A 27,041-nucleotide genomic window follows, 5' to 3' on the forward strand; every position below is an offset into this window, starting at 1 on the left:
TGGCGGGATATACCTAAAGGAGTGATGCCTAATAAAGTGGTCAATAAATGCACAAATAGTGCATTCTGTTCCTAGAACGTTGAACGTCTGGTCGAGGTGGAGTTTTAAAAATACAACAGAATGGAAAAGGAGACAGAGCGATCTTAATTTCCAAGCTAAAAATAAAGAAGTGCAGAGAGTAAGGTGTGAAATATATTAATAATCTCATTTCCTAGACAACAAGCTCTGCAGCTCACCCACACAGGCTATAATGAGCCAATAGCTTGTGTGACTGAGCGGTCATCAAAGTGTTTTACATTGATGTACCACTGGGAACAGCTCTAAACAGAAGGTTTTAAATATTTAAAATGTATAATAATAGTTTATTTACAGTATGTAATGGTAAAACTGTATGTGATGGCTGGTTAGAAAAAAATGGGCCATATCCCACCTTTTAAAAGCTGTTTCCAGGGTAATAACAAGGACTTTTGGTTTCCAAAATTAAAAATATGGTTGCCATTTTTAGTCACACTATATATTTAGTAATTAGGATAGTATGCTGTTATACGCCAGCTCATTAATAAAAAAAGTGAGATAGATTATATTATTAATATATCACAGTGTTCTACCATCAACCAGTGAACTCCAAACTTCCCATACCTCACAAGACTTCACAAATTTTCTATTTTCCTGTTCAGGTTCATCTGTTTTTTTGTCAGTTGAATCAATTTGCATGTCTTTGTGATGTTCTCCAACACACATGCAGCATCATCTGGTGGTGGTTTACACTGTAACAGCAATATTTTAATGTCAATTATTTAACACATTTTTAAAATGTATGTATGCAGGCTGCGCATTTTGATGTTTGCTGTCCATATTTTTTATGTGTTAAGGGCCAAAAAATGGTTGACAATTTTTTGGACGTCTGGCAACTGTAATTGTCGATTACTTTCTATAAATTAACATATGAATACAATATCCCAAAAAGTATATTTCCCAATAAAAAGAACACAAAAAATAAAACAACAAAAAACTAAAATTAGTTATCTCTCTTTTTCAAACATCCTTATTTTATTTTCCAGTATAAGCTGACCCATAATCAACATTTTTATTTTTATTTGTTCTTCATTATAAGTTTGACATTTTGGGAAATATGCTTGATGAGAAGCAAGATGAGAAGATTGATTCCACTCTCATACCTGTCCACTAGACAAGCTAAGACCTGTGACTGGGCGGGTTTAAGGGTAATTTTGAAAATTACCACCCCCGAAAAATTTCTTGGGTTTAGCTTTAAAACTACTTTTGGTAAAGTCACTCAATTCCCAAAGGGAGAAAACTTCAACTCAGTAGTCTGGTTCAGTTTGAGGTATGTGGAACAGAGCTGTGTATCACATCGAAAAGCTTCCAGCTATTTCTAAAGAGTCAGGGAGATGAACTTGATCTTGAGCCAAGTTTTCTCCTTTACAACCTGCCTGTGTCAGGAAATCAGACACTGCAGAGTAGACCACAATCACAGGCCGTTCTTTAAGGGCCCCTGAACCAACTTGCTTGTAGGGTCCCACCCAGTGCCAAAAAACACACGCAATAAAGACATTTTTGCCTCATTTCACTGCATGGTTTGACTCGACTCAAGTCACTTTTGGAACCAGGTTCTTTTCTCTATTTAAATATCCACTGTACCCCATCTGCAACCAATCTAGAGTGTTTTAATGCAGCCTTCTACTATCGGCTCAGCTCCCCTGGAACTTTGACCGATACAGTTGAACCTTGGGAAAGAGAAAAGGAAATTACAATCTTTCCACCGTGGTATACAGAGAAAACTAACATTCACAGCATGGCAATTCATACACAGGTATGGTGTATTCAATAGCGTCGAAACAGCTAAAGTGCGTTCAAGAGAGTGGGGCATATAAAATCTTACAGAGGAACAAGTTATTGCTGAATGTGTTGTACTGTTAAGTAATAATAGTTTTTCTATTTTTCTATTTTCATCTTATTTTATCTGCTTTATTTACTTCGTATGTTAATTAAATATTGAACTAATCTCTGGTTTTCAGTACAGATGCTTTAAAACTGGCAGTATAAAAACAAAATATTGTGATAATAATCGAGACCGGACAATATGAAAAAAAATATATCGTGCTAATTTTTTTTGCCATATCGCCCAGCCCTACCAGGTACTATCCACAACTTTTGCGAATGGAAAACCAAAAAAAGAACGAGTCCTGACGTACCATGCAGTGGAATTGCAGCAATGATTTTGTACATTTTTGTAAGACTACTTGATAAAATACTTAATTTCAAATAGATCTTCCATGATAATCAGAATCATAGCAGGTTGTGAAAAGTGCAATTGGACAGCAGATAATTCAGAAAGACACAACTTTTCTGCTCCTCAGGTCTGCATGTGAAGAAACAGAGTCACACTACTACAGGACCTTATTGAAGTATATGAAAGGAGACAAGACATGCACTGCATTGCAGATCTACTCTGTTATCTATCTGTTTCCCACTTCTCTTAAAGCACGACTCTAAACCGAGCACCATCAACTGATTCACTAAATAACGTCTCTTATGCTATTTTTTTAAAAACAGCAAATAACACACACACAATCATGCATGTGCAGAAATACACTCTTTGCAAGCAACCAATCAGCAACAAAGTTAGGGCATTTCGTGATGCTCATCATTCAGCCCAAAGGATTCACCATCAGGTAGAGCAGTTAGTGTTCAGCACTAATGAGAGTTTTGTTCATTTCTACGCAGTCACGTAAAGGAAAATACAAAAAAATAGAAATAAAAATTAGGCCACGTCTATATTTAGACAGAGTACATTGTGTTTAGTTTAGCTTTGTTTTCTCTGCACAAAGTAGCTTTTGCTCAGGACTGATGTCTTTTCTTTTCAATCAAGCTGTACAATAGATGACTGACAGTCCTCATCTTCACTCAGACATCCATAAGTGTCTGTCTTCAGTGATCTGACTGATCGTTGGACACGCCGCTCACTGTGCTGCCATTGGTGTTTGCTTCAGATTTCAAACTGGAATGACGTGGCAGCTGTTCTCAAAATGTCAAATTCCTACCACCAACTATTCATCACAATATTTTTATACCTACTGGGCACACTGAGCTTGTAAGATATAGTCTGGCCTTGTGAGCTCACACTTTAACACTAAGGTTTATTAAATTGTTCAAAGATCATCTCAAAAGGCTGTTTAGAGCCGTGACAGAGAAGGCAATAACAGAAACTAACAGAAATCCAAGAATTAAGATTTTAGGAGTGTAACAAGGAAGAAAATTCACAACAGTTATGGTTCCTTTGTTGTGGTATTGAACACAAGCAGGAATGTGTTTTTGCATATCAAAAGTTGACCTTTGATCTTTTGGGTCACTAAATCAGTTCATCCTTGAGTCCAATTGGACATTTATGCCTAATTTGAATAAATAAATGGGATGGACAGATGGAAAAATAACAAACTGCATTTTTTGCTTAGAAAATGTATATTTCTTATTTTATTTTTTAGAATAACATGACAATGTCGAAAAATGTATGTGAATACAACCCTGTTTCCTAAAAAGTTGGGATGATAAGAAAAATGAAAAATAAATAAATAAAATAAAATACAGTATGCAATGATTTGCTAATCCTTTTCCACCAACATTCAGTTGCTTACTGTACATAGACAAGATATTTAATGCTAAAACTGATACATTTTTGTTTTTTGTAATCCTGCATCCTGTTTTTGGTTACATTTTATACAGCATCCCAACATTTTTGGAACCAGGATTGTAATTGTTTTCAAGACGGATAGATTAATTATGTACATGTACCATCTATATTTGCATAGAAAGAATTTTACAAAATGTTACAAAATGTATGTTATTACAATTCTTAAGGTATAACATATATCTTGTTCGAGATCAGTGAACTACTTACCAACACTCTGTGCGTTTTTTTGTTCAACACCTGGGATGTAAAAAGGTTCATAAAGCACCATAACGAAAATATTAAAAGCTTCTATTTTTTTTGTTTAACTATTTCCAGCCTTGTTTGTATCAGGGCTTTGTGTGCAAGCGTCCCTTAAACAGTATGATAGTAATGCAGTTAATTAAAGAGAAAATTCCAGGTAATTTCCAAGTTCACAGCAACTGACATACTGTAAATTTAAAACAATTACTTAGGCAGATTAAAGCTACTTCAGCAGACTGTCCAAATATAAACAATACAGGAAAATAAACTGTAACAATTTCTTCCCAGAACAACATATTATATATAGTTCCATATAAATAAATTGTACAGTGCGTGGAGATTTATGTGCAGAGTTGTGATAAATGTGATCCATTGCACAATACTGTATTTCACTCACTTTAATCCACAAACACACCGCTTCACTGGAAGCCTTGAGATGCTCTAGTGAGCAAAACGTGAGAAGAAGCTACAAATGTCAAAGCCCTCTGGAGGGGGAAGTGGAATGCAGCGTAGACAGAAAGGAATAAAATAATGTTGTTCAGGACCACAGATAAACTACCACGGTGTTTGGTGGCTCTGGCTGCAATGAATCCCCTGATAAAAGTGATCTATAGCTTCAGGCATTACAAAAAGTGTAGCAATGCTGATGTGAGGTCACTTTGCCTCTGAGTCACAGCGGAGTCCAATATGTTCGAGCAGCTGACCAATGATCAGTGGTTCTGTTGGTTCCTGTACTGTGTGCTCCATCAGGATATGTTTGGATACGTGACAAATCAAACTAGACACTCTTTCTACAATGCCTCATGGACAGGATGTAAACAGCTCCTGGTGTGCTACCATTTGTATCATGAGTAAACCATTTTTAGCACATGCTTAAGTGCCACTGGGAGTGTTTATTTTCTGTACATTTTTCTGCAAAGAGGATGAGATGTATTTTCTTTTGACCCATCTGCATTGCCTGGAACCATTAACACAATAAGTCTGATATAATCGCCACTGAGGAGGCAAAATGCTTTCATACAGTATGGCCTCGCAGAAAGCTACGCTCAAGTTAAAAGCGGGTGTGGTCTCTACTAAGGAAATTAGGTTTGGTCCATTAGGTGCTGAATTGTGGTTAACTTAGCTTTTTTAAGCTAATGAGATGGAAAAAAAACATGTGCATGTCTCTATTCACAAAATCAAAGGCTTTTATTTAAATAGTCTGACTTAAGATGTCAAATTTTACTTGTGTCCAACAGTTACATATTCGGTAGTCATGGGTGATAAAACAAACTGCCTCTGTGGCCAATTTAATAATGAACAAATCACTGTCTGCATAAAGCTAGATACTGTATGTCAGTTTGACACTGTAGCCCCCCCCGAACAACTGCCAACTAGGTTTTGGCTTGTGTAAGAATGTTTAAACCGGTTTGATATTGAGCCAAACACCAGATGGTTATACCAAGTTCTACCACTAGGTGCCACACTTGACCAAGCAGCTGCACCCAATTGGAATATAATGAGACTAAGAGAGATCATTAATAAAAGTGTATCAACTCCAGTCCACTTGGTGGCAGAAATGCACCTCACTATATTTTTATTTAGGACTGAGCTTACTAGCATTATCGTGATGTTACTTTTTCCTGTCAAAGTTGTTTTACTGCCCGGTCTGGTACCGGGGACCTTTCGTGTGCTCATCTATTGGTTGTTGATTGTGTTACGTCACTGCGACTTGCGATCATATCAAACATGTTTGAAAAGATCGCAAACCCAAGACCAGGAAAAGACTGGTATGAAACAGAGCAGATTACGGGATGACGGGAGCGCGCTGTGACTCGAGTAAAACTCGATTTACTAAAGACTTTCAGTTTTTAGTCTGGGATTGTGAAAATCTTTTAGTGTAAGCCCAACATAAGCCTGTTTTTGGACTGCATACATATTACCTGTATGATGTAAAGACCATTCAAGAAGAGATTAAAGACTCTTTACTAAACGATCCTGTTGTTTGGGTTACTGCAATTGGGTCCTCACACACCCGTTACACAAGTAGTTTCCTTGATCAAAGATAATTATTATTTTTTTAATAATCCTTTTACAGTAATGGAGGCTACACATCCGTGTATGTTGGTGGCGTCCCTTACTGATTTAACTTATTTTGCGTGAACGTGTCATAATGACAAATGCCTGTTTGCATATAATCACGCCGGTTCCCATGGATGAACAGGCAACTATCACTTGAAAAGAAGTACAGATTTTGACGCAGATCGCCTCACATCTTTCCTGCCACACCCCCATGCAACTCTGCCGTTGACCTTTGCAGTGTCTCTGTGTTCTCCCAAATTCACATTTTGCCTTTTTTAGAGAAATTAAAACTCCAAAATGAAAAATTAATATTACTGAAAATAAGAACTTTTCATCCACAGAAGAACAAAAACTGATCCATCTATAACAATACCTACAAAACCACACTATTTAACACTTCTAACTCATTTACAAAATCTGCATCTCAGTTGTCACTGTAAGCCAGTGTTTGGCTCCTCTGTGGTTCTCACTGAGCCACACTGGCTGCCGTGTAGAGATGCATTTCATCACACATACTTGTCAAGACAACACGTTGGGGGCTATTTCCTCTCGGTAGCATGTGATGGGGCATCAAGCTCTGTCAGCAGTTCAGACCGATGATAGATTGCATACAGGCACTAAACTGTAGAGCCCATGGTGTGCCAACCCAAACACACACACGCACATACAGACTGACTCACTGAAGGTCTAGCTTGTTTTTATATTTGAAAGGAGAAGACATAGCATTGAACTTCCTGACCTTATCTTGTAACAGGACCATTAGGGCATCACTGCTGGAGTCACATAGCCAGTGAACCAGGATGGAAAACCATACAGCTAGCCATAATGTGATACAGCAGATGACCAAACCACTCTGGACAACACTAGAGCTTCTATATCTATATCCAGTCTCTTCACAGACTGGACTATCAGCGAAAACAAAAAGCATTATTAATGGTTAATGCCTAAGAGTTTGTATAATTTAATATAGTTTAATTATAATCCATTAACATAAAAAGGTTATTTGAAGTATCAATACTTTTTTAAATGGGATATGTTTCAAATGATACCATATCCACACTTGACATTATCAAAGCTATAAAGCAAACAGACATACAATCAGATTTTCGACCCAAAGCTGTATAGATACTGTATAACAGGGAGAAGAGCCCAACCGATATTATATCAGTCAGCTCATTTTATAGGGCTATATCGGCTTAGATATATTAAATGATATATCAAATTGTGCCATCACAGTTCGTCAAGCGGAGTGCGCTCTGATTTATAATCTGGTGGCAAGCAGCACAGAATAAAACAAAATGCTGATTTATGATGGCAACGTCTTGCCCATTCTGTCTTTACATTAAAACATAAAAAAGAGTGTAATGGTAAATAAGGGTCTAATGGTTGCATATACACGGTAATAAAGCAATAAAGAAAAAAAAAGTTAAATAGGATCCTAAAATCAAATCTATTTTGTGTGCCTTTTTTGCTGTGGTATTAAAAGAAGTATCAAGTATTGTTTTTATACTTTTATTGTATCAAAGTTTAAAATTCTGGTATTATGACAACCTTGGGTTGTGAAAATTATTTTTTGCAAATTTTTAGCTCTTTTGATACCACTCTGTGACAAAGTAGAGTAATAAGAGTTATAAGTTGTAATGAAGTGCTTTATTTATGGTTAATAAGTAATTTACCATAGTTTATTTATCAGTTATAGCCTATTAATCACAACAACAACATTTGCCAAGTTAGTTTGCAGAGCATCTGGAGGCATTTATTACCAGCCTTCACAACTGCAGACTGGATACATTATTGTGAAAACTCTGTTGACTTGGTACCATATATCACTGCTGACATGATGGCTTATCAGGAAGTGGGAAACCTGTGATTTATTAATGGATTATTTACTGAATAAATGCATTTTGAGTAAAAAATATGGGTAAACATCAGCCAAATTGATTTTTCCCAGCGAAAAATCACTTTTTAATAATAGCTATAAAGCACTAATAAATGATCAATTAATCATTAATAAAACATTATGAAGGCTACAACTTATACACCATTTACAAAAGGATGCCTTACAATAAATTTAATCACTTTATTGTAGTGATTAAATTATAATGTACTTAACCCATTGGAAGAAGACAGCACTTTTCATGCATCTGTTTGTGATGCATCAGTGGTAAACAGCAGTCAACAGAGATCAAATAAAACTACAAATTACTGCAAAAAAAATTGTATACTACTCACCATGTTGACTTCTGACACCATGTCTATGCTTGCCACGTCTATACTCATGCCAACAGCAACCGGTGCACCTTAAAATACATAAACAAAAGTTAACTAAATATCGTCACCCTGTTAAAATAATCGCCTAACTCATTTTTTTCAAGTTTTGCAGGAAACACAAGAAACTTCATCAAAAGTGTAACATATGACATTTATTGATTGTTTCACTCAAAAAGGATGTAACGAAGGATGGCTACTGGCATAGTAATAACACTGTGTGTGTAAATTATATAACTTAAGAGAAATAAAAGACTTAAGCATTTTTTGGGGAAAATGCCTTTGTGACTTAAGCAAGATATGGTAACACTTTATTTTGAAGGAGTCACACAAGCCTGTCAGAAACATGACATGACAAGTATAATGAGCATTAATGTTACTTCAAAGTGTCATTAATGTTCATGACACATCCCATGTCATGTTTATGACATGCTCATGTCATTCTTATGTAGACACCTTAGAGTAAAGTGTTACCAATATTAGTGTCAACAATAAAACACTGATAAACTAAAATGATAACTAAACAATCTCCCTCTGACTCTTCTTTCTGGGTTCTTATCTGATGCATATGAATGTGGCAAATTGTCAAAGAAGTGATGATCTTAAAGGGGTAAAATCACATGATCTGATCAACTGACGATGTAGGCGATTTTACTATAGGCGGCCGGCGTCATGAGGAGATGATTTAGGCAAAAAAAAAAAAAAACAATTTTGACAAAAAATGACTTTTTAACAGTGTGAACATATGTATAATAAAGCAGTGCCGTTACGGTGAAACACAGCAACATGAGAGAGCCCAGACTTACCTCCAAAGTCTGGCCGAAGACGAATATCATATCCTTTCAACAGTTTATCCACAGTCTCTTTGACGTAAGACATGTTCCCCGGTTCGTTGACGCTGACAGAGAGAAGACAACAATGATTGGTAACTCTTTCGGAGGACGTACGGACACCCACACTTGTCCGGTTTGACACTCACCTCTGGGCACAGCACATCACCGCCACGACCAGCGGCAGTGAGAGGATATCAAAGAGCCCTGTTTTCTGTTTCTGGGGTGCCCACATCCCTTGTGTGGTGGTGTCTGGGTGGATGGGTGCCGTCCAGCGTTCAACAAATGACTAAATAAAGGAGCCACGGTGCTCACACACTCACCGCCGAGCTCCGCTAAATCAGGTGAGACTTGCTCCACATTGTGTCTACCTCTGTGTTGACATGCTTCACGGGACAGAGGCGCGTCTACTTGGATGTTTTAGACGTGTTCACCGCAGCCTGTGATACGGCAGCAGAGCCGTAAAGCCTCACACAGGCTTCTCCGTATCTCCATCCTCGGGTTAGCAGCTTCCAGCGTGTCGCAGGTTAGCTCACTGTCACACTACTTGTGAGTGTTGGTCAAATAGCCAATAACGCACTTCTGGACACGTGTAAGGATACAAATCCACAGGTTCTCTGTCTCAAAGCATGCGTAAAATATTCAAAATAGTCCTAACTAAGCCGGTTCACACTGTGGCTAACTCTGAATTTGCAAATATGACTCTTCATGTCAAGGTGCGCGAGCGAGGCTGTCCTGGTAACCGTTAAAGCCCACGTGACAGCCCGCAGATAGAGGAATATAAAGCTGAAGTGAGTCTCACTCAGAGCAGGACTTCAATTATGTTAAGATGCGGCGCTGAGGGGCGGGCTGGGGTAGGAGGGCTGAAACCTTTGTGTGTATCATGATGTGACAGCTCCATGTTTTATTTCAATGTCAGGCACTCAGCCAAAGTGTTTCTTTTCAACCAAAAAGTCTCTGTTTGTCTGAAATGCCCCAAGTTGTGATAAAAAAAGTTGTCAAAAATGGAGCATTTTTTCGAGAATGTTGTCTTGTAGGAAAAATACTGCTAACACTGAAATGCTATTTAACAGACCCCCCCTTAAGCAAGACTATGTAACTTTTGAAAGAAGGAATAACAAATTTTTCCTCTTACAAATTAAAAGTCTAGTTAAGTAACGTTAGCTTAGCTTATGGTCGCTAACGTTAGCCAACTTTCGCTACATGTTGCTCCATTGTATAATAATAATAATAATAATAATAATAATACATTACACTTATATAGCGCTTTTCAAGACACTCAAAGAGAGAATAAGAGAATAAATAAATAAAATAAAAAGAGAGAGAGAAACAAATGGACATTGACCCACACATGCTAGGGCTGGCCAAATGTCCAAAATATTTTATCCCCATATCGGTAATTTAATACATCAATAACAATATATAATATGATAGAGCATGTTTTCTGGTATTTCAATCAAAACACAAGAGCACTGCCACTTCGATTCCGGCCTGCAGCTCCTCTGTGTCGAGTTTGCATGTTCTCCCCGTGTCAGCGTGTAGCTTAGGTTTAATTGGTGACTCTAAATTGCCCATAGGTGTGAATGAGAGCGTGATTGTCTCTATCTGTCAGCCCTGTGATTGTCTGGCGGCCTATGTCAGTTGGGGTTGGCTCCAGCCATGCGATCCGAGTGCGGATAAGCGGTTAAGGACAATGAATGCTGCCACTCAGCTTTGCAGCCCATCTTTCCCAGTGGCCAAAAAAAAACCTGCATCTCAAACAGCAAATTGCCCATAGACCATAATGGTAAAAGAGATGTATCTTAAACTCTTAAAGGATTAAGATTTTAAATTAATTTTCCATCCATGTATGTTTTATGTCTGTAAAATAAAAAAAATTTGTGACGTCATCACACTGCACATATTCAGTGGGTCATATAATGTGGATGTCAACCAAGAAACTAGAAAACCTTTGACTAGGCATCATCTCTGGGTTCGGTATCCAGTTTTGCTTCCATGTGCGAGGATCAGAATGAAAAGCAGCATACAAATGATGTCAATATTGCTGTAACACAGTTTTGAAAAATTGCGATAGAAATGATATAGAAAAATATATGATGGACATTTTTTTTTTGTTTTTGACAATATATAATAATATGACATTACCCAGCCCGACCACAAGTTACTGTTAGGTTACAGTGTAAGAACTTTGTAGTTTCTTTGGTCTAGAAGCCCAGGTGTGATGTTAGAGATTTAGATCTCCATACTATTCAAATGTCTTCAGGTTAAAGAAATGGTCCGTAGTAGATAGGCCCTTTGGACAGCCAGAGTTTTGGATGGACACTTGTAAAATATCTGTTTTTAATGTATAGTATAGTCGTTCTCATTACGGTATAAAAACATCTTTCTGGCCAACAGAAGACGCCTGAATGTGTATTCTTGTCGTCTCTTCGTGTTTTCTTGGCAGCAGAAGTGAGAAAGAATCTTTGTATCTGGTGTGAAACACTTTTGTGTCACTCAGTTTAAATTGTTCCTGTGAATATTTCATGAGAATTCTATCTACTTTTTCTCTGAGCTCTTTTTTTCTGTTTTGCTACAGTATTTGCTGTAATGGAAGAAGTTCAATATCACTGCAGGGAATGAGAGTGTGCTGCCTTGAACTGGACTCTTCCCAACAACTTTCTCCCATTTATTCAAAACATAGACTCTTGCATTTCAGAATTATCACTCTACTACTTTTTTTTTTACATAACCTTCTAGAAAGTGATCCTTACCTCGTATCATAGATTGCGTACAGCTTTTTGTTCCCATCAACAGCATTCCTGTAAATACAAAAGAAAGAGGAATTACTTTCTGTGTGCTGACTTTGCTTGACTCTGACATTTTCCATGTCCAAGCTGACGATTTGTTTCTAAATCCAGACTGTCAAGAAAGTCCAAATTTATAAAGACGCTGCACTTTAACAAACAACTCTTTTGACTTGTTCTTATCTTTTAAGATTTAAAAGAAATCCACCTCCATAACCGACTCAGTTGTGTGCGAGTTGACCCCAATCCTGGTAAAGATGAATGCAGAGTGATGAAATATAGCCTTCTGTAGAGTGCTATTTGTGCTGCTTAGAGACGTGTGACATATTGTCTCCTCCTGCAATCTGGACCATTAACCCCCTCCAAAAAAATCAAGGATTGTGTCCCAAATAAGTCAGGTTTACAAAAGGCTGCACCATCAACAGTGAACATAATTAAATCAGACCTCACGGTGGACACCAAAATGATCTCATCAAACACATGAAACGAACACAGTTCATGCAGTAAGTTCGGAGCTCACCACAGCAAATGACCAGAGCACAACAGAAACCAGTCTTTACTGTAATGGAGATCTGTCACATACCCAATCACTTAAAAAGGACCTTGGGTCAATACCATAGACTGTATATACAAAGTGAACCTCGCCACCTAATGTCACCCATTAGACTACTGTGTGGACTGGCGTGTGAGGTTACCTGGAAATTGGAAATGAATACGACCGCAGTGCTTTAATTTTGAAGGCGATTTACGCATGTGTGTGCATGCACCTGCACAGAAATACATTCCACAAAAAACACTTAGTTACCTTTTTGCTAAAATGGCATTTCATGGTAAAAAAGTTGACACGGAATGTAGACTTTTTAACAAGATATTCAAGCGCAAGACAGTCTGGCGCTTTCTCACTAAATAAGAAAAAAGAACTGAAAAACATCAAACACTCAGAAATTGCTGGTTTACTGCAAAACACATGCACTATATTGTTTTGTGGTGGTTTGAATGTATTTTGTGTTTAAAATAAATGGAAAAGTATGCTAATGATTGGAATTTTTACTATTTTTTACTGCTAGATTCGACTTACTCCACATTAACATAGTCTTACCAGAATATGTATTCTTACCAGTAGCAGATCAAAACCATAGAATCTTATAAAGCTATGAAATTCATATTGAGCAGAATTAAGTTCAGAGTATTGGGCCTGCCCTCTGCAACCTTCACAGTATCTCATGTGGCCCCTTGGGAAAATGAACTGCCCACCCCTGCATTAAAGTGTCTTTTAATACAACTGAATGCTGAACAAGACATTTTTAGGCTACCAATATGTGACAATTAACTTTCATGCACTGAAAATAAACGATGAAAGGCTCAAATTTCTAAAACAAACTCATGGACAACACCAAAATCCCTGTAGTGGCATCTTGTCAATCACAAGACAGCCACACCCTAAAATAAAGTTGCTCAAAGTGGAACCTTAATCTTCCGCTCTCCACTTTAATACGATCACTTTTATTAACTTACATTAAAAACACTACACAGCTACTGCATCAAATTGCGACCCCCTAACAAGCATCTGTGAAGTTAGGAATGAGTACTCATAGAAAGCTACAGTTTGCATGGCAGCTCTTTCATCAATGCTAGTGCTGTAGTGTAGAATAAGTGATTTCAGTTGGCAACTTGAAACTGCATTTTTTCTTTTAATTTTGAGTACCCCTTTCTTATATCATATCGTGCTTTATTATCAATTTGACTCTAAAGTGGATCATAATTTACAAAATGAACATCATGCTGGATTGAATAAGACTTAAAACTAGCTATTGAGAATATAAACTCATTAGGAAAATGTTCAATGAGGTAATAAATCAAGGGAGAAGTAGGGTTATACTCTCATAGACTTCTATACAATTAGATTTCTTTTTGCGACCTGTGGAGTCGCCCCCAGCTGGCCATTAGAAAGAATGCAGGTTAAAGCATGTCCACCTTGGCTTCACTTTCCAGGCCTGTAGGTTTTCGCTTGGCAGATTCCAATCTAACTAATTTGGTGCATGTTCTCCACACAGTAATAAAATATCACTACTTGACATTTCCTCACTGTGCATTTGGGCAGAAAAGTATCATTGTATGCTACTTATATCCCTAAAACACAGTTAAAATGAAAGAAAGAACCATCACTGTATTCCTATAATGAGCACTGTTTATGCTGAACAAGAATTTTTTGCAACATTACCCATATAGGGACTATGATATTCTGCAGTGTAGTTTTCTGATAATTAGAGGACTATGGAAGCTTTTTATGAGGTTTATGTTGTTGTGGAGATCCCTCTTATGGTTGTCAATGTTACTACTGATACTTTATCCTTTTATTATCTCTCTCTCTCTCTCTCTCTCTCTCTCTCACTCTCTCTCTCTCTCTCTCTCTCTCTGCCATATCTCCCCCTCCCCTATCTGCCTCCCCATCTCTCTCTCTACAGCATCTCTCCTCCACTCACTAGCCATATATCCTCCTGCTTTTCTGGCCGCACTGCACGCTCGTCTATTTAATTCGCACCAAAGTCTATTTGCATTGTACTTTGCCTTTGGATACAGTATTGGATTTTTTGCAGAGGTTGCTGTGTGCTCGCGGCTCCTCGGAGACCAAACTAAAGGATGGTCAGTCAGCAGAAGTGTTGGGAAGCCTTTACATTTTCTCTGCCAACCTTTTAATCGCTCTGGGGCGAAATAAACCTCGCTGACAGTGGAATTAGTCCACATCTTTTTCCTCTTTCTCTCCGTCCCTCTCTCTTTCTGTCTCCCTCTCCGATATGCAATTATTGTACGCCGATGGAGGTGACGTGCTTCAGAATTGATGCCAAACACTAAACAGTGCAATCTGCGCGTGAGATATCTACGGAGCGGGGAGAAGTTTGACTGCGCATCGTTTTGTGTGGTAAGCTTTGGCAACTGCGGCTCAGCGCCTGTGCAGCAGAGCGTTGTTATAGGCCAGCGTACAGTACGAGATGTAGTGGGACGTGTGGGCATTGGAGAAGAATAGCTACTGTAGTGTATATACCCGAGGTCTGCTGCTACTGCTGCTGCTGCTGCTGGAAGGGGGACCTGCACCGGGATACTATAGACTTAGAGAGAACCGCGGACGGTGGGGATGAAAGCCGGAGGAAGAGAGGTATTCACACTTTCCCTCCTATACTGAAGGGAAACAAGGCGGCTTGTAGTGATGTGAGTGCATGAGTGAGTCGTGAATGCAGTGCAGGGTGCGTACAGTCACAGCAACACTTAGGGGATTTACTGTATGTGAAGGGTCCAGCCGTGGTGCAGAAAGGAATGCGGGATTACAGATGTGCTTGTGTAGATATACAGGTACATACAGGTGGAGGCATTTCACACCTTTAGCTTTGACTGGATATTATCCTACAGAGCAGCTCAGCCTGTCAGAAGTCATCAACTTATAAAGAACCTTATTAGTGAGATTGAATAGAGGCTCCTGCAGTGAGATGCCGGGCTATGGGAGGGTCCAACAAAGAAAGAAGAAACTGATTGCAAGTGCGATGGATCTAATTAAGAGGAACTTTGCATTTCTAGCTGTTTCTTTTATTCAGACATCAGATAACATCTGTACAGATGTTGCCCTGTAGTGTTTAGAGAACGCAGATTGCAACTCTGTTTAAATTTGGGTGCGTGGATATTGCTGCATTGGGAGTTGTGATATGTTTGTGCACCTGATAAAAGATTTTTTGATCACTTTACACCCACATGCATGCAGTGAGAGTAGAGTATTACTAGCTGCCGGTTCATGCCTGTAAGGAAATCTGATTAGTCTACACTGCAGCTAATTTATAACAAGGAATATATGTATTGTTTGATATTTATTATTTAGTTTCTGCAGAAAGTGCTGTGAGGGAGGCTGTGCAATAGATCATTTTAAAAGTAAATTATATTTATTCTAGTTTTTATTTTGGATAGATGTAGCCAGTCAGCAGCAGAATAGATCATTTTAAAATTAAATTATATTTACACTGCTGTCCTTTTGGACAAAAACAGCCAGTCAACAATACTGCTCAGGTGTTGTAGTTTTAAGCGAGGATGTTTTGTTTCAGGAATGGGCGATGGAATGTGCTACAGCTTTGCAATGAGACGTCTGTGGGTCTGTGTCTTGCTTGTGAGCATCACCTGCCGTCTGAGGTAAGGAACTGACTCCTGTAACTTAGCAGGAGAACATAAAGACATTCAACATTTTGAATAATTCACCTCTAAGTGAATACAAATGACTGTACCATTTGCTCGAATTACTTGAAACTTAAATTTTGCATTTCTTTCTTGAAAGTACCTTAGATTACCCCGGATTTTAAGAGTTGTGTCTATTTCTAATTAGTTTCTCTTATGCGCTTGAATTCAGCCTCTCCCAGGATGTAACTGTAACTCCCAAAGAGGCAGAATTAAATGACAACATTACCATATTCACACGCATCCTGGACGGACTGCTGGATGGTTATGACAACAGACTCCGCCCTGGACTGGGAGGTAGGGTATACGAACGTCAACACCTCTGTCATTTTGGTAATTAAAACAGTCACACATATGCTCGGCGAGAACTGCATATGTCAATATGAATCTGTCTCTCTTTTTTAATAAGGCCTAATACAGAAAGCTCTCTACTTTTGGATAAAGATGAAAGAAAAACGTGTTGTTCAGCCTCTGCATCGATAGCTCTGCATGAAAGATTACAGCCCTTTTGTCCACACAGAGAACTATGCTTTGCACTGCAACATCTGTCTCCTGCTAATTCCAGTAAAGGAAAATGTGTCTGTATTCATGAAGTCTGTGACAAAGAGGCATGATCAGCTGTTTACATCTCCTCTAAGTATGATTTAATGGCACTGTGAACACACGCTGAAGCAGACAGTGTGCTAGTGTGACCTTGAGAAAGCCATTATTGCTGTCATAAAACAGCAGCTCCATTGTTCTCAGTAGATGAAGGCCAAAGTGGGAAAAACTGAGAAGTTCTCTTCAGAAAGGAGGAACGAAAAGACACAGAGTCTGATCTATACAAAATGAAGAGAGAATGCCTCTATTCTACTGCTCTGTGATTTTTGTGTTTTATGAAACAGTAGAGTGTTTGGATCATTACAGATAAACACCGTAAAATAATTGTATATCATGAACTCTATTCGACCCCAACTGAATTACAAATATTGTAATTCATAGTTTAAGGTGAGCCTGTGCAGCTTGCATCGTGTTGGTCCTGCAGATGTTTGTGCCGAGGGCGCTGAGCTGCTCTGAGAGCTTCAGGGTATCGAGGCTGTGTAAGACATGCATCTGGAGTGTGGCAGTGAATGCAAAATAGTTACAGTCAATTTGGAATTCTTTTAAATAGCTACCACTATATGTCTCATCATGAAGTGAAGTTGTTAGGTTTGGAAAAGTTCCAGTATGCTCTTTATTTTTATTTATATGAAATAAATTCTCATTTTTTTAATGTAAGGACAAATACTGTGAATGCTGATCTTTAGTTAAATGTTCATTTGAGATTTTCCTCCTCCCAAGAACTTCATAGTTGTTTGTACAAGTGGCTTGTTACGAGTCATATTGATGTTTACTTTCAGGCAGAGATCTCTAGTGGGCGTAGCAAAGGAGGAAGTTAGGGAATATAGTATAAAGAGTGACAAAGTGTTAACTTACTTGACTTACATCCGATAGATAACATAGGTTAAATTGCGTATGTAACTTAAGTTACGTAACAACATATTTATTTATTTATTTATTTCCATTAGCAATTTCTTAACCTAACTAAGTAGTTTTTTTCCTGAACCTAACCGAGTAGTTTTTTTCTCCTTAACCTTACAAGTAGTTTTCTTCTCTTAACCTAACCAAGTATTGTTTCCCTTAACCTAACCAAGTAGTTTTTTTCCCTGAACCTAAGTAAGTAGTTTTTTTCTTTAACCTAACAAAAGTATTTTTTTTCCTTAACCTAACCAAGTAGTTTTTTTCTTCAACCTCACCAATTAGTTTTTTTCTCTTAACCTAAGTAAGTCGTTTTTACTTTAACCTAACCAAGTAGTTTTTTTCCTGAACCTAAGTAAGTCGTTTTTTTTCTTTAACCTAACAAAAGTAGTTTTTTTCCTTAACCTAGCCAAGTAGTTTTTTCCCCTGAACCTAAGTAAGTAGTTTTTTTTCTTTAACCTAATAAAAGTAGTTTTTTTCCTTAACCTAACCTAGTAGTTTTTTTCCCTGAACCTAAGTAAGTAGTTTTTTTCTTTAACCTAACAAAAGTAGTTTTTTTCCTTAACCTAACCAAGTAGTTTTTTTCTTCAGCCTCACCAAGTAGTTTTTTCCCTTAACCTAAGTAAGTCGTTTTTTTACTTTAACCTAACCAAGTAGTTTTTTTCTTCAACCTAACCAAGTAGTTCTTTCCCCTTAACCTAACCAAGTAGTTTTTTTTAACCTAACAAAGTATTTTAACTGCATTTGTCAGTAAAGGTATCTATTTGACTGTTGCTGCATATACAGTAGATAGTGCACCAATTTATGCCAAAATCTGGGTTAGGGAATTTGGTTTGTTATCCTCATTCAGTTTCTGGAATGTCAGAGAAACCTGCATTCAGCCTCAATTCAGGAAAATTATGTTTTTAATGATAATATATGCACTTATCAAAATACATAAGTATTGTAAAGACTCACAATGTTTTCTCTATTTTTACAGAGAAGGTGACAGAGATCAAAACCAACATCTTTGTCACAAGCTTCGGTCCAGTCTCTGACACTGAAATGGTAAGGAGCTCTTTTTATATATACACCTAAATATTATATTAAAATCCAGCTGTAATGCAGCAGGATGTTGTTTTTTTCCTGCCTGTATCAATATTCTAAAAATCCAACTGAAATATGATAATACAGGAACTTATGTCAACCACAATTCAACCATGACAAACTGATTGTCTGAACTAAACTTATCAAAACAATATTACAACTTCAAATTACAATAACATATTACTTAATTGGCATCCTGATCTTTCATAATGAACCATTAATGATAAGAAATGTGTTTGAAATAACTCCACATCACTAGTGTGTAACATGTGAAAGGTGCAATCATACGGTATATATACAGAGTGTAGTGATTTTATTCATAAAACACTTCTTTTCTCTTTAACTCTCTCCTAAGCGGTTTTTAGGGTGTTGTGTTGTGTTGTGTTTGTTGTTGGGTTTTTTTGTGTTTTGCTCCACATTTTACTCACTTTGGCCTTGTTTTTCATTGCAATATACAAGTCCCGCACTTATATGGTTTTATGCCATATATAATGCAGTTCATTTTTATTTGTTTATGCTTTTACAAAAATTTAAATAAAAGAGAATCTATATATACCTCTTTTTAAGTTCCCATAAGTGTTGCAGTACCAATATTTTATATATTTAACCTGTTTAACATGCTAAAATATATTTTTCTCAAATCTGCAATATCTGTAAAATGCAAAGTACTTCCAGGAAAACAAGCAACACAAAAATCTATATTAATAATAAATGCTCATAGAAAAAAATGTGTGTATATAATAGATAGATTTGTATGTATATGTCTTATTTTTTATATTTTTATTCTGTTTTCTATATCTTTGTGTCTGTATCTTGAGCTGCTGTGACAACTAAATTTCCCCACTGAAAGATTAATAAAGTCATATCTTATCTTATCCTATTTTCCAATATTGGAACTGTACATGCTCTACATATTGAACTATTTACATTTTACAACTTCTACTTACAACCTCTCTGGTCAACTCCCCTCGGCTCTGTGTAAACAGCCTGCAGTTTGTCATGTGACTGTTGGTCTCAGCCAAGTCACTCATGGCTTCTTAATTGCACTGAGGAACGCAGAATTGTATGTTTTTTGCAATTTTTTAAAAGAAAACATACCTTTTTAAACCATCCAGCCGGTTGTGCGGTTCAGAGGTTTGAATGAGGCTCTTTATGTACAAACAGCTTTGCATGTACAGTAATTAATGAATGTGTGTTTCAATTTAACATCCTGATTGTGTTTTTTTTCTGTAGGAATACACTATTGACGTGTTCTTCCGTCAAAGCTGGAAAGATGAAAGACTTTGCTTTAAAGGCCCAATGCAGATGCTCCCCCTGAATAACCTCCTGGCCAGCAACATCTGGACTCCAGACACCTTTTTCCTCAACGGGAAGAAATCCATCGCACATAATATGACGACACCTAACAAGCTGCTGCGGCTGAAAGATGACGGGACCCTGCTCTACACCATGAGGTACAGTCTCCTACACTGGACCTTTAATCCTGCTTTGGACAAAGTAGGATAAACATTTCTTTTCCAATCAGTCTAACAACTAAAACATTGAATCATAAAAGCCGACGAGTGGCGTTTTAGAAATGTTGTGTAATCCAATTAGAGATGACTCAAACATCCATCAGCCGCTATTACTTCTTTGGTAATGGTTTTTAAGACCCCTGCTGCTCTAACACAGCCCACGCACTCATACTACATGTCTCAGTGGTGCATTGATGCGTCATCATGTTGTCCTCGTACTGTATAGCGGAGGTCAGAGGAACTTGAAATGTTTGCTGTGACCCAGTGGTCTGACACTCCACTCCTCCTCCTCCTCGCGTCGTGATCCTCCAACAGTAATGTCTCCACATCACAGAAAGCTTTACTTTGACAGGAAAACAGCATCAACAACTCTGCTTTTTACTGCTCTACACTAGGGATGGGCGTTTGGAAGATACCTGCCAACTCGAGCATCTATAACATTAACGATCAATAAATTGATTTATCGCTATGCATACATGGCAAAATAAAAGATGTATATACAGTAGAGGCATGAGGTTAGTTTTCACAGTAATCTTTTATATTTAATATATTTTGTGTGTTTTGTGTGAATAAGTTTTGGATAAAATTAAACCTAGTAATTGGATAAAATGTTTTTTTTTACCTCTTTCCATGAAATGATTGTGACAATTTGATTTATTCTTGACAGATAAAGTGTATATCTTCTCAAAATGTTATTAATCAATCTCTTCCAAACATATCACAATGAAATGAAACCACAATTAACAGAGTATTGTGTCTGAAAACAAAATTATTCCAACTTTATGGGCAACCATGTATAATATATAATCACAGTCCTGGGGACATTTTTCTGCATTGAGTGCTTACTTACTTACTTTTAAATCATTATGTGCATACATTTACTTTTACCTTTCAATGTATAACATTTCAATGAAGGACCCTTATTTGTAACAGAATTTTTTTTTTTTTACAGTACTCTTACTTCAGTAGCGTTTTATTAATACTTTATTAGTACTTGTAGGGGTGTAGCAGTGGTGGAAAAAGTATTCAGATCCCTTACTTAAGTAAAAGTACTAATACCACACTGAAATTACTCCACTACAAGTAAAAGTCCTCCATTCAAAACTTACTTAAGTAAAGGTACAAAAGTATCAGCATCAAAATGTACTTAAAGTATCAAAAGTACTTATTTTGCAGAATGGACCCATTCAGATTGTTTTATATATTCTAAATTATATGCAGATTTCATGCTTCCATAATGCATCAATAATAATAATAATAATAATAATATATTAATTTTATATTATTATTATTATTATTATTATTATTGATGCATTTATGGAAGCAGTGTTTTTCTGTCAATGTAGGGCTCATTTTAACTATTTAATATACTTTTATGTGGTTTAATATAGAAACATGCATAATCATCTTAAAATGATCATGTTTTAATGTTAAATCTTGACCGGAAAATTTACTTAAGCTGTCAGCTTAATGTAGCGGACTAAGAAGAACAATATTTGCCCTTAAAATGTAGTGAAGTAGAAGTATGAAGTTACAAATGTGGAAATACTCAAGTAAAGTAAAAGTACATCAAAATTGTGCTTAAGTACAGTACTTGAGTAAATGTACTTAAGTACATTTCACCACTGGAGTGTAGTGTGGTGGAGGTGGAGGAGTACTGAGGTGTAAAGTACACATTGCTGTTGCTATTGCTGTTGCATTTTCTGCAATTTAGAAGCAGAGATCGGGACCTGAGTCCCTGTGACTTGAAGTCGACTCAAGTCACTATTTTGATGACTTGCAACTTGACTTAAATAAATGACTTGAGCCTTTGACTTAGACGTTAATGACTCATGACTTGACTTGAGACATGATACTCGAATCGCTTGTCAGTGTTCATTTTCGTTTTCAGTTTAAATATTAATAATAAATATTATAAATGTTCAGTGTTGTTAATGTTGACATTACCCCTTACTAAAACATCAAACTTTGTCAACTGAAAACAAATTCGGATCAGCAAGTGTCTGTTGACAAGTAATATGTTTATGATATATGTTTATGGTTTTGCTTGTCATAGTTTTTAATCAAATTTTACTTTCAATTACAATTTGTGCCTCCAATAATTATGGAAAAAAAGGTAATTCAGACAAAACAATTAATGTGTGGCACTCACAATAATGTGTCCTTTACAGTGCTGCACTTCAGCCCCCAGTACTGAGTTGCTGAATGTAAGGAAATGTTGAATATATGTTTAAGAGTTTTTACTAGGCTGTGTAGAAATTTTACTAAAGAGATTTTTTCTATTTATTACTTTTCATAATATATATATACATACATATAAAATAATCCTCTTTTTTTTTACCAGTTTAAATTATATTTAAAGAAAAAAAGATTCTATTTATGCAATCATATTAAATCATCACAGAATAGAATAGAGTATCTTAATTGTCACTGTCGCATGTACAACGAAATTATGCGCATTCTTGTTAATGCAAAACTAAAAATAAATAAAAGCAAAATTAATAACTAATAGGAATATAAAAAACAGGAGAGATTCAGAGATTATTGATGAGAATAATCATGATTACGATTTTTGCCCAAGTCAAAGTACACTAATCCATTCATTATAAGTGTTGATTTATGGGTGCTTTATGAAAGTATCACATTATGGGCCTTACTTTAGAAAGAGAGAGAGAGAGATATTAAATCTTAGATAGAAACATCTCATTTACGTCCTTTTTCATGTCAGCACTGTGTCGTCGTCTTATCAGGACAATAAATCCTCTGAATGAAATATTAACAAAGGAAGTTGAGGGGAAATGGACGAGGGTGTATGTCACAGAGATGACTATTGATCCAATTCCTTCAAATCTACAGTACATTTACAAACACTACGAGCCATTAGAAACGGTTTCACAGTGGCCCATTAATGCGTTTGTGTTCTGGGAACGAGGTTATTAGAGAAACATTTTATGGATGCATTACTCTCCTGCACAGAACATGTAGGGTGCAGGACCCTAGCTAGTGCACTGCGAAAATATATCACAGTACATACAGTACAGTATGTTTCACCAGTGATGCACTTTAGATCACAATCATTTTTCGTTCATCTAAAACACAAGAAGTACCTGTGTGAAGTAATGATGGTGGCAGTTTAGCTCTCCTGTTTCAGTTGTTAATTTATCTGCTAGTCTGCTCCGTCCTTACTGGTCATTATGATTTATTAAGGAGCCAGTACCCCTTCACTAATTAAAGCCGTTCAGCGCTGCCCGTTTACTGTACGGTCCCTTTGTGGATATTAGTCATGCTCAGAAAAATGTCAGAGCGATGCAGAACCAGACTAACCTGGATATCATCTTGCAGTTCTGCACTGCACTCCGTAATTAAAAAAACACACAAAAAACACTCTATTCTAACACCAAAACCTTTACGCAGAATGTCTCATGTCAGAATAATATATAGATATATACATTGATCATCCCTTTAATGTTGCAAGTGGTAAAAGGTGGAGCTCATTTTAAAGACTGTTGGGTAGCTTAAGTTATTATAATACATCATCATTCATAGTCGATTCTATTGTGTTTTAGTAATCAGACTCTGTAAAGTAACTAAAGCTGTAAAATAAATAGTGCAGTAAAAAGTACAATGTTTCCCTCTGAGATGTAGTGGAGTAGAAGGAAATCAAAATACTCAAGTACAAGTATCTCAAATTTGTATTAAGTGTAGTAGTTGAGTAAATGTACTTTCTAGTTATATTCCACCACTGTTAAAATAAATGCGGAGTCTAGTCAATAAATGTTTAATGATAGCAACTGTGAAGTGATCTTTTTCTACTAAATACCAGTGGCGGAAGAAGTATTAAGATCTCTTACTTCAGTGAAAGTACTAATACCACACTGTGAAATAACTCCACTACACGTCGAAGTTCTGCATTCACAACTTACTGAAGTAAAAGTATAAAAGTCTCAGCATCAAAATGTACTTTAACTATCAAAAGTAAAAGTACTCGCTATGCAGAATGGACCCACTCAGATTGTTTAATATATTATAAATATATATCATTACATTACTACTATTATTGATGCATTTATGTAAGCAGCTTTTTACTGTCTTCAAGGTAGGGTTCATTTAACATTCTTACATTTTTACATGCTTAATACTGTTACATGGTTTACTTTGTAAAGATGTATAATCATTTCAAATTGATCAGGTTTTTAATATTAAATCTCGACCTGAAAAGTAACTAAAGCTGGCAAATGTAGTGCGGTAAAAAGTACAATATCTCCCTCTAATTGAGTGAAGTAAAAGTATAAAGTTACATAAAATGTAAAAATACTCAAGTAAAGTGCACATGGCTCAAAATTGTACTTAAGTACAGTACTTAAGTAGATGTACTTAGTTTCTTTCCACCACTGCCAAATACTAATTACCAACAAATGCTAATATTTTTTAACATCACAATTTATAATCTTGAAAGAAATTGTTTTTGTAGGTGCCAGACTACATTAAAAAAGCATCTAAATAAAGCTTGTTTATAAAAAACATTTCCCTAGAAACACCGCTGGTAGTTATCCCGCAGCCCAGAGTGCCAAATTTCTTGTTTAATTAAACAAAAAATCATATAATTAATTATAAAACAATGCTCTTTTATCAAAATAGTTGACGTCGACCTATCAATTAATCAAATACTGTCTCAGATACTGTCTAACTGAGACATGCAACATTTTCTGGAATAGGGAATGTAGATAAATGACAAAGGGACAATTGGGCAATCTCCACTTTTGCTGAGCTTTGTATAATATTCCACTAAGGAGTGATGTATGCCGTAACATAAACCCAGTGAATAGGCCAATGACTGATTATTATACAGTATAATATTATGATCTGTAATTTACCAGGCCAGTATAATGCAATGAGTTCCACACTCATCAGTATTTCAATTCTCCTTCTCATTATTTTCACATTGAGGCTGGTGCACTGTGTGGGAATGATGTTGACGTGGGGCATATTTTTTAGTAAAACAGCTGAGACAGCAGACGACCTTTAATAACCTGGAATCCTTCCACTGTGGTCAATTTAAATCCTACAGTATGTATGCATTATATTAGTATAATACAGTATAAGATGTTGTTATTGGTGCTAGATGTACTCTGATCCGACTTAAGCAAAGGTGGCAAAAACACAATATGAATATATATAACATACTCTGCATAGTGAGTACTTTTACATTTTGATGCTGATACTTTTGAACTTAAGTAAGCTTTTGATTGCAAGACTTTTACTTGTAGACTTAGACAGACTTTATTGTCATTCAGTTATACATAAAAACATTGAACGAAATTCTGTTGCATTGGCTAACAGTGATTGTACTCTGAAATGTCAGATAAATAAAGTATAAATATAAAACTGTAAATGTAGAATAATTATATTGCAAAGAAATGTAGCAGCAGAAAGTCGTTGAGTATTTTGACAGTGTGGTATTAGTAATTTTACTTAATTTAAGGATAAGAATACTTCTGCCACCACTGATTCCCAAAAAGTTGGGACGCTGTGTAAAACATAAATAAAAACAAAATGCGTCTAATTCAGAATTCAGAGTGTATATTGACAAAAATTTACAAGTGATTCAGTTTGAAAATGTGGTATATGTCGCAAAGGATTAGCTTGATTGATTTTCTTTTTTTAAATGTTTGTTTTAAGACATTGTCACAATTTTTTTTTTTTTTACCAGAATTTTAGTACAAAGTTCCTTTTGTAGCCATTTCCACTAACACAATAGCTGGAATATAATTACTTAATATAACAATAATAATAATAATAATAATAATAATAATAATAATAATAATAATAATAATAATTATTATTATTATTATTATATATTGTTATTGTTACCTATTTTGTTCATTGTTTTTCTTATATTATCCTATTTATCTTGTCTTGTCTTATCTTATCTTATCTTATCTTATCTTATCGTACCTTATCTTATCTTATCGTGTAGTAGAGTAAAAATTAAAGTATTTCCCTCTGAACTGTAGCAGAGTATGTAAATTAATAACTACAAGCACCTTCTCATTCTATTCTTGTATAGTAGAGATTTAAATGTCTTTCAGTCAGTACTCTTACTTCAGTAGTGTTTTATAAGCACTTTATTAGTACTTGTAGGAGTGTAACAGTGGTGGAAAAGGTTTTCAGATCCCTTACTTCAGTAAAAGTACTAATACCACACTGCAGACTTACTCCACCACGAGTAAAAGTCCTGCATTCAAAACTTATTTAAGCAAAAGTACAAAAGTATCAGCATCAAAATGTACTTAAAGTATCAAAAGTAAAAGTACTCGTTCTGCAGAATGGACTCACTCAGATTGTTTTATATACTCAAAATATATTAATAGATTATTATTATTGGTGCATTTATGTAAGCAGTGTTTTACTGCTGTCAATGTAGGGCTCATTTGAACTATTTAATATACTTTATGTGGTTTGATTTATAAACATGCATAATCACTTTAAATTTATCATGTTTTTATGTTAAATCTCGACCTGAAAAGTAACTAAAGCTGGCAGCTGAATGTAGTGGAGTAAAAAGTAAAATATTTGGTAACGCTTTATAATAAGGTCCTTAATAACCATTAATTAACAAGTAATAAGGCATTGTTCTCGCTTTAGATCCAGTAGTTGCAAAAAGCATAGTTAATTTATAGTTAACTTATAATAGATGAGCAATAAAGTATATATTAATATTAATAAGCAAACAAAATAAGATTAATAAAGGCATGGCAAAGACATAATGGGTGGTTCATGGGTGTTTGTAATGCCATTATTAACACTTATATAAGCTTATAAACACACAATAATGTTA

General features: G+C 36.0%; 2 protein-coding genes across 8 annotated transcripts in view; one reads left to right on the forward strand and one right to left on the reverse strand.

Annotated features, from left to right (window-relative positions):
* The window catches only part of gabrb3 (gamma-aminobutyric acid type A receptor subunit beta3), a 70,452-nt gene that overhangs the window by 26,951 nt on the left and 16,460 nt on the right, over nt 1–27,041 (reverse strand). For 4 of the 5 annotated variants that reach the window (XM_059340482.1, XM_059340485.1, XM_059340487.1 and 1 more), the window contains exons 1-3: nt 9,258–9,902; nt 9,085–9,176; nt 8,243–8,310 (exon numbers count right to left, since the gene is read on the reverse strand). In XM_059340482.1, the coding sequence (XP_059196465.1) occupies nt 8,243–8,310; nt 9,085–9,176; nt 9,258–9,343 (246 nt within the window). In that variant the 5' untranslated portion in view covers nt 9,344–9,902. Of the gene's footprint in view, nt 1–8,242; nt 8,311–9,084; nt 9,177–9,257; nt 9,903–11,861; nt 11,910–27,041 lie in introns of those variants that run through there. The other variant, XM_059340483.1, reaches the window with a different exon arrangement.
* The window catches only part of gabra5 (gamma-aminobutyric acid type A receptor subunit alpha5), a 46,047-nt gene continuing 28,402 nt past the window's right edge, over nt 9,397–27,041 (forward strand). The window contains exons 1-5 of one of the 3 annotated variants that reach the window (XM_059340489.1): nt 9,397–9,452; nt 15,980–16,064; nt 16,279–16,403; nt 18,583–18,650; nt 19,923–20,143. In XM_059340489.1, coding sequence (XP_059196472.1) covers nt 15,982–16,064; nt 16,279–16,403; nt 18,583–18,650; nt 19,923–20,143 — 497 coding nt within the window. In that variant the 5' untranslated portion in view covers nt 9,397–9,452; nt 15,980–15,981. Of the gene's footprint in view, nt 9,453–14,373; nt 14,815–15,022; nt 15,049–15,979; nt 16,065–16,278; nt 16,404–18,582; nt 18,651–19,922; nt 20,144–27,041 lie in introns of those variants that run through there. The other 2 variants (XM_059340488.1, XM_059340490.1) reach the window with 2 other exon arrangements.

Source organism: Centropristis striata, chromosome 9, assembly GCF_030273125.1.
Source record: "Centropristis striata isolate RG_2023a ecotype Rhode Island chromosome 9, C.striata_1.0, whole genome shotgun sequence".
NCBI classification, from domain to species: domain Eukaryota; kingdom Metazoa; phylum Chordata; class Actinopteri; order Perciformes; family Serranidae; genus Centropristis; species Centropristis striata.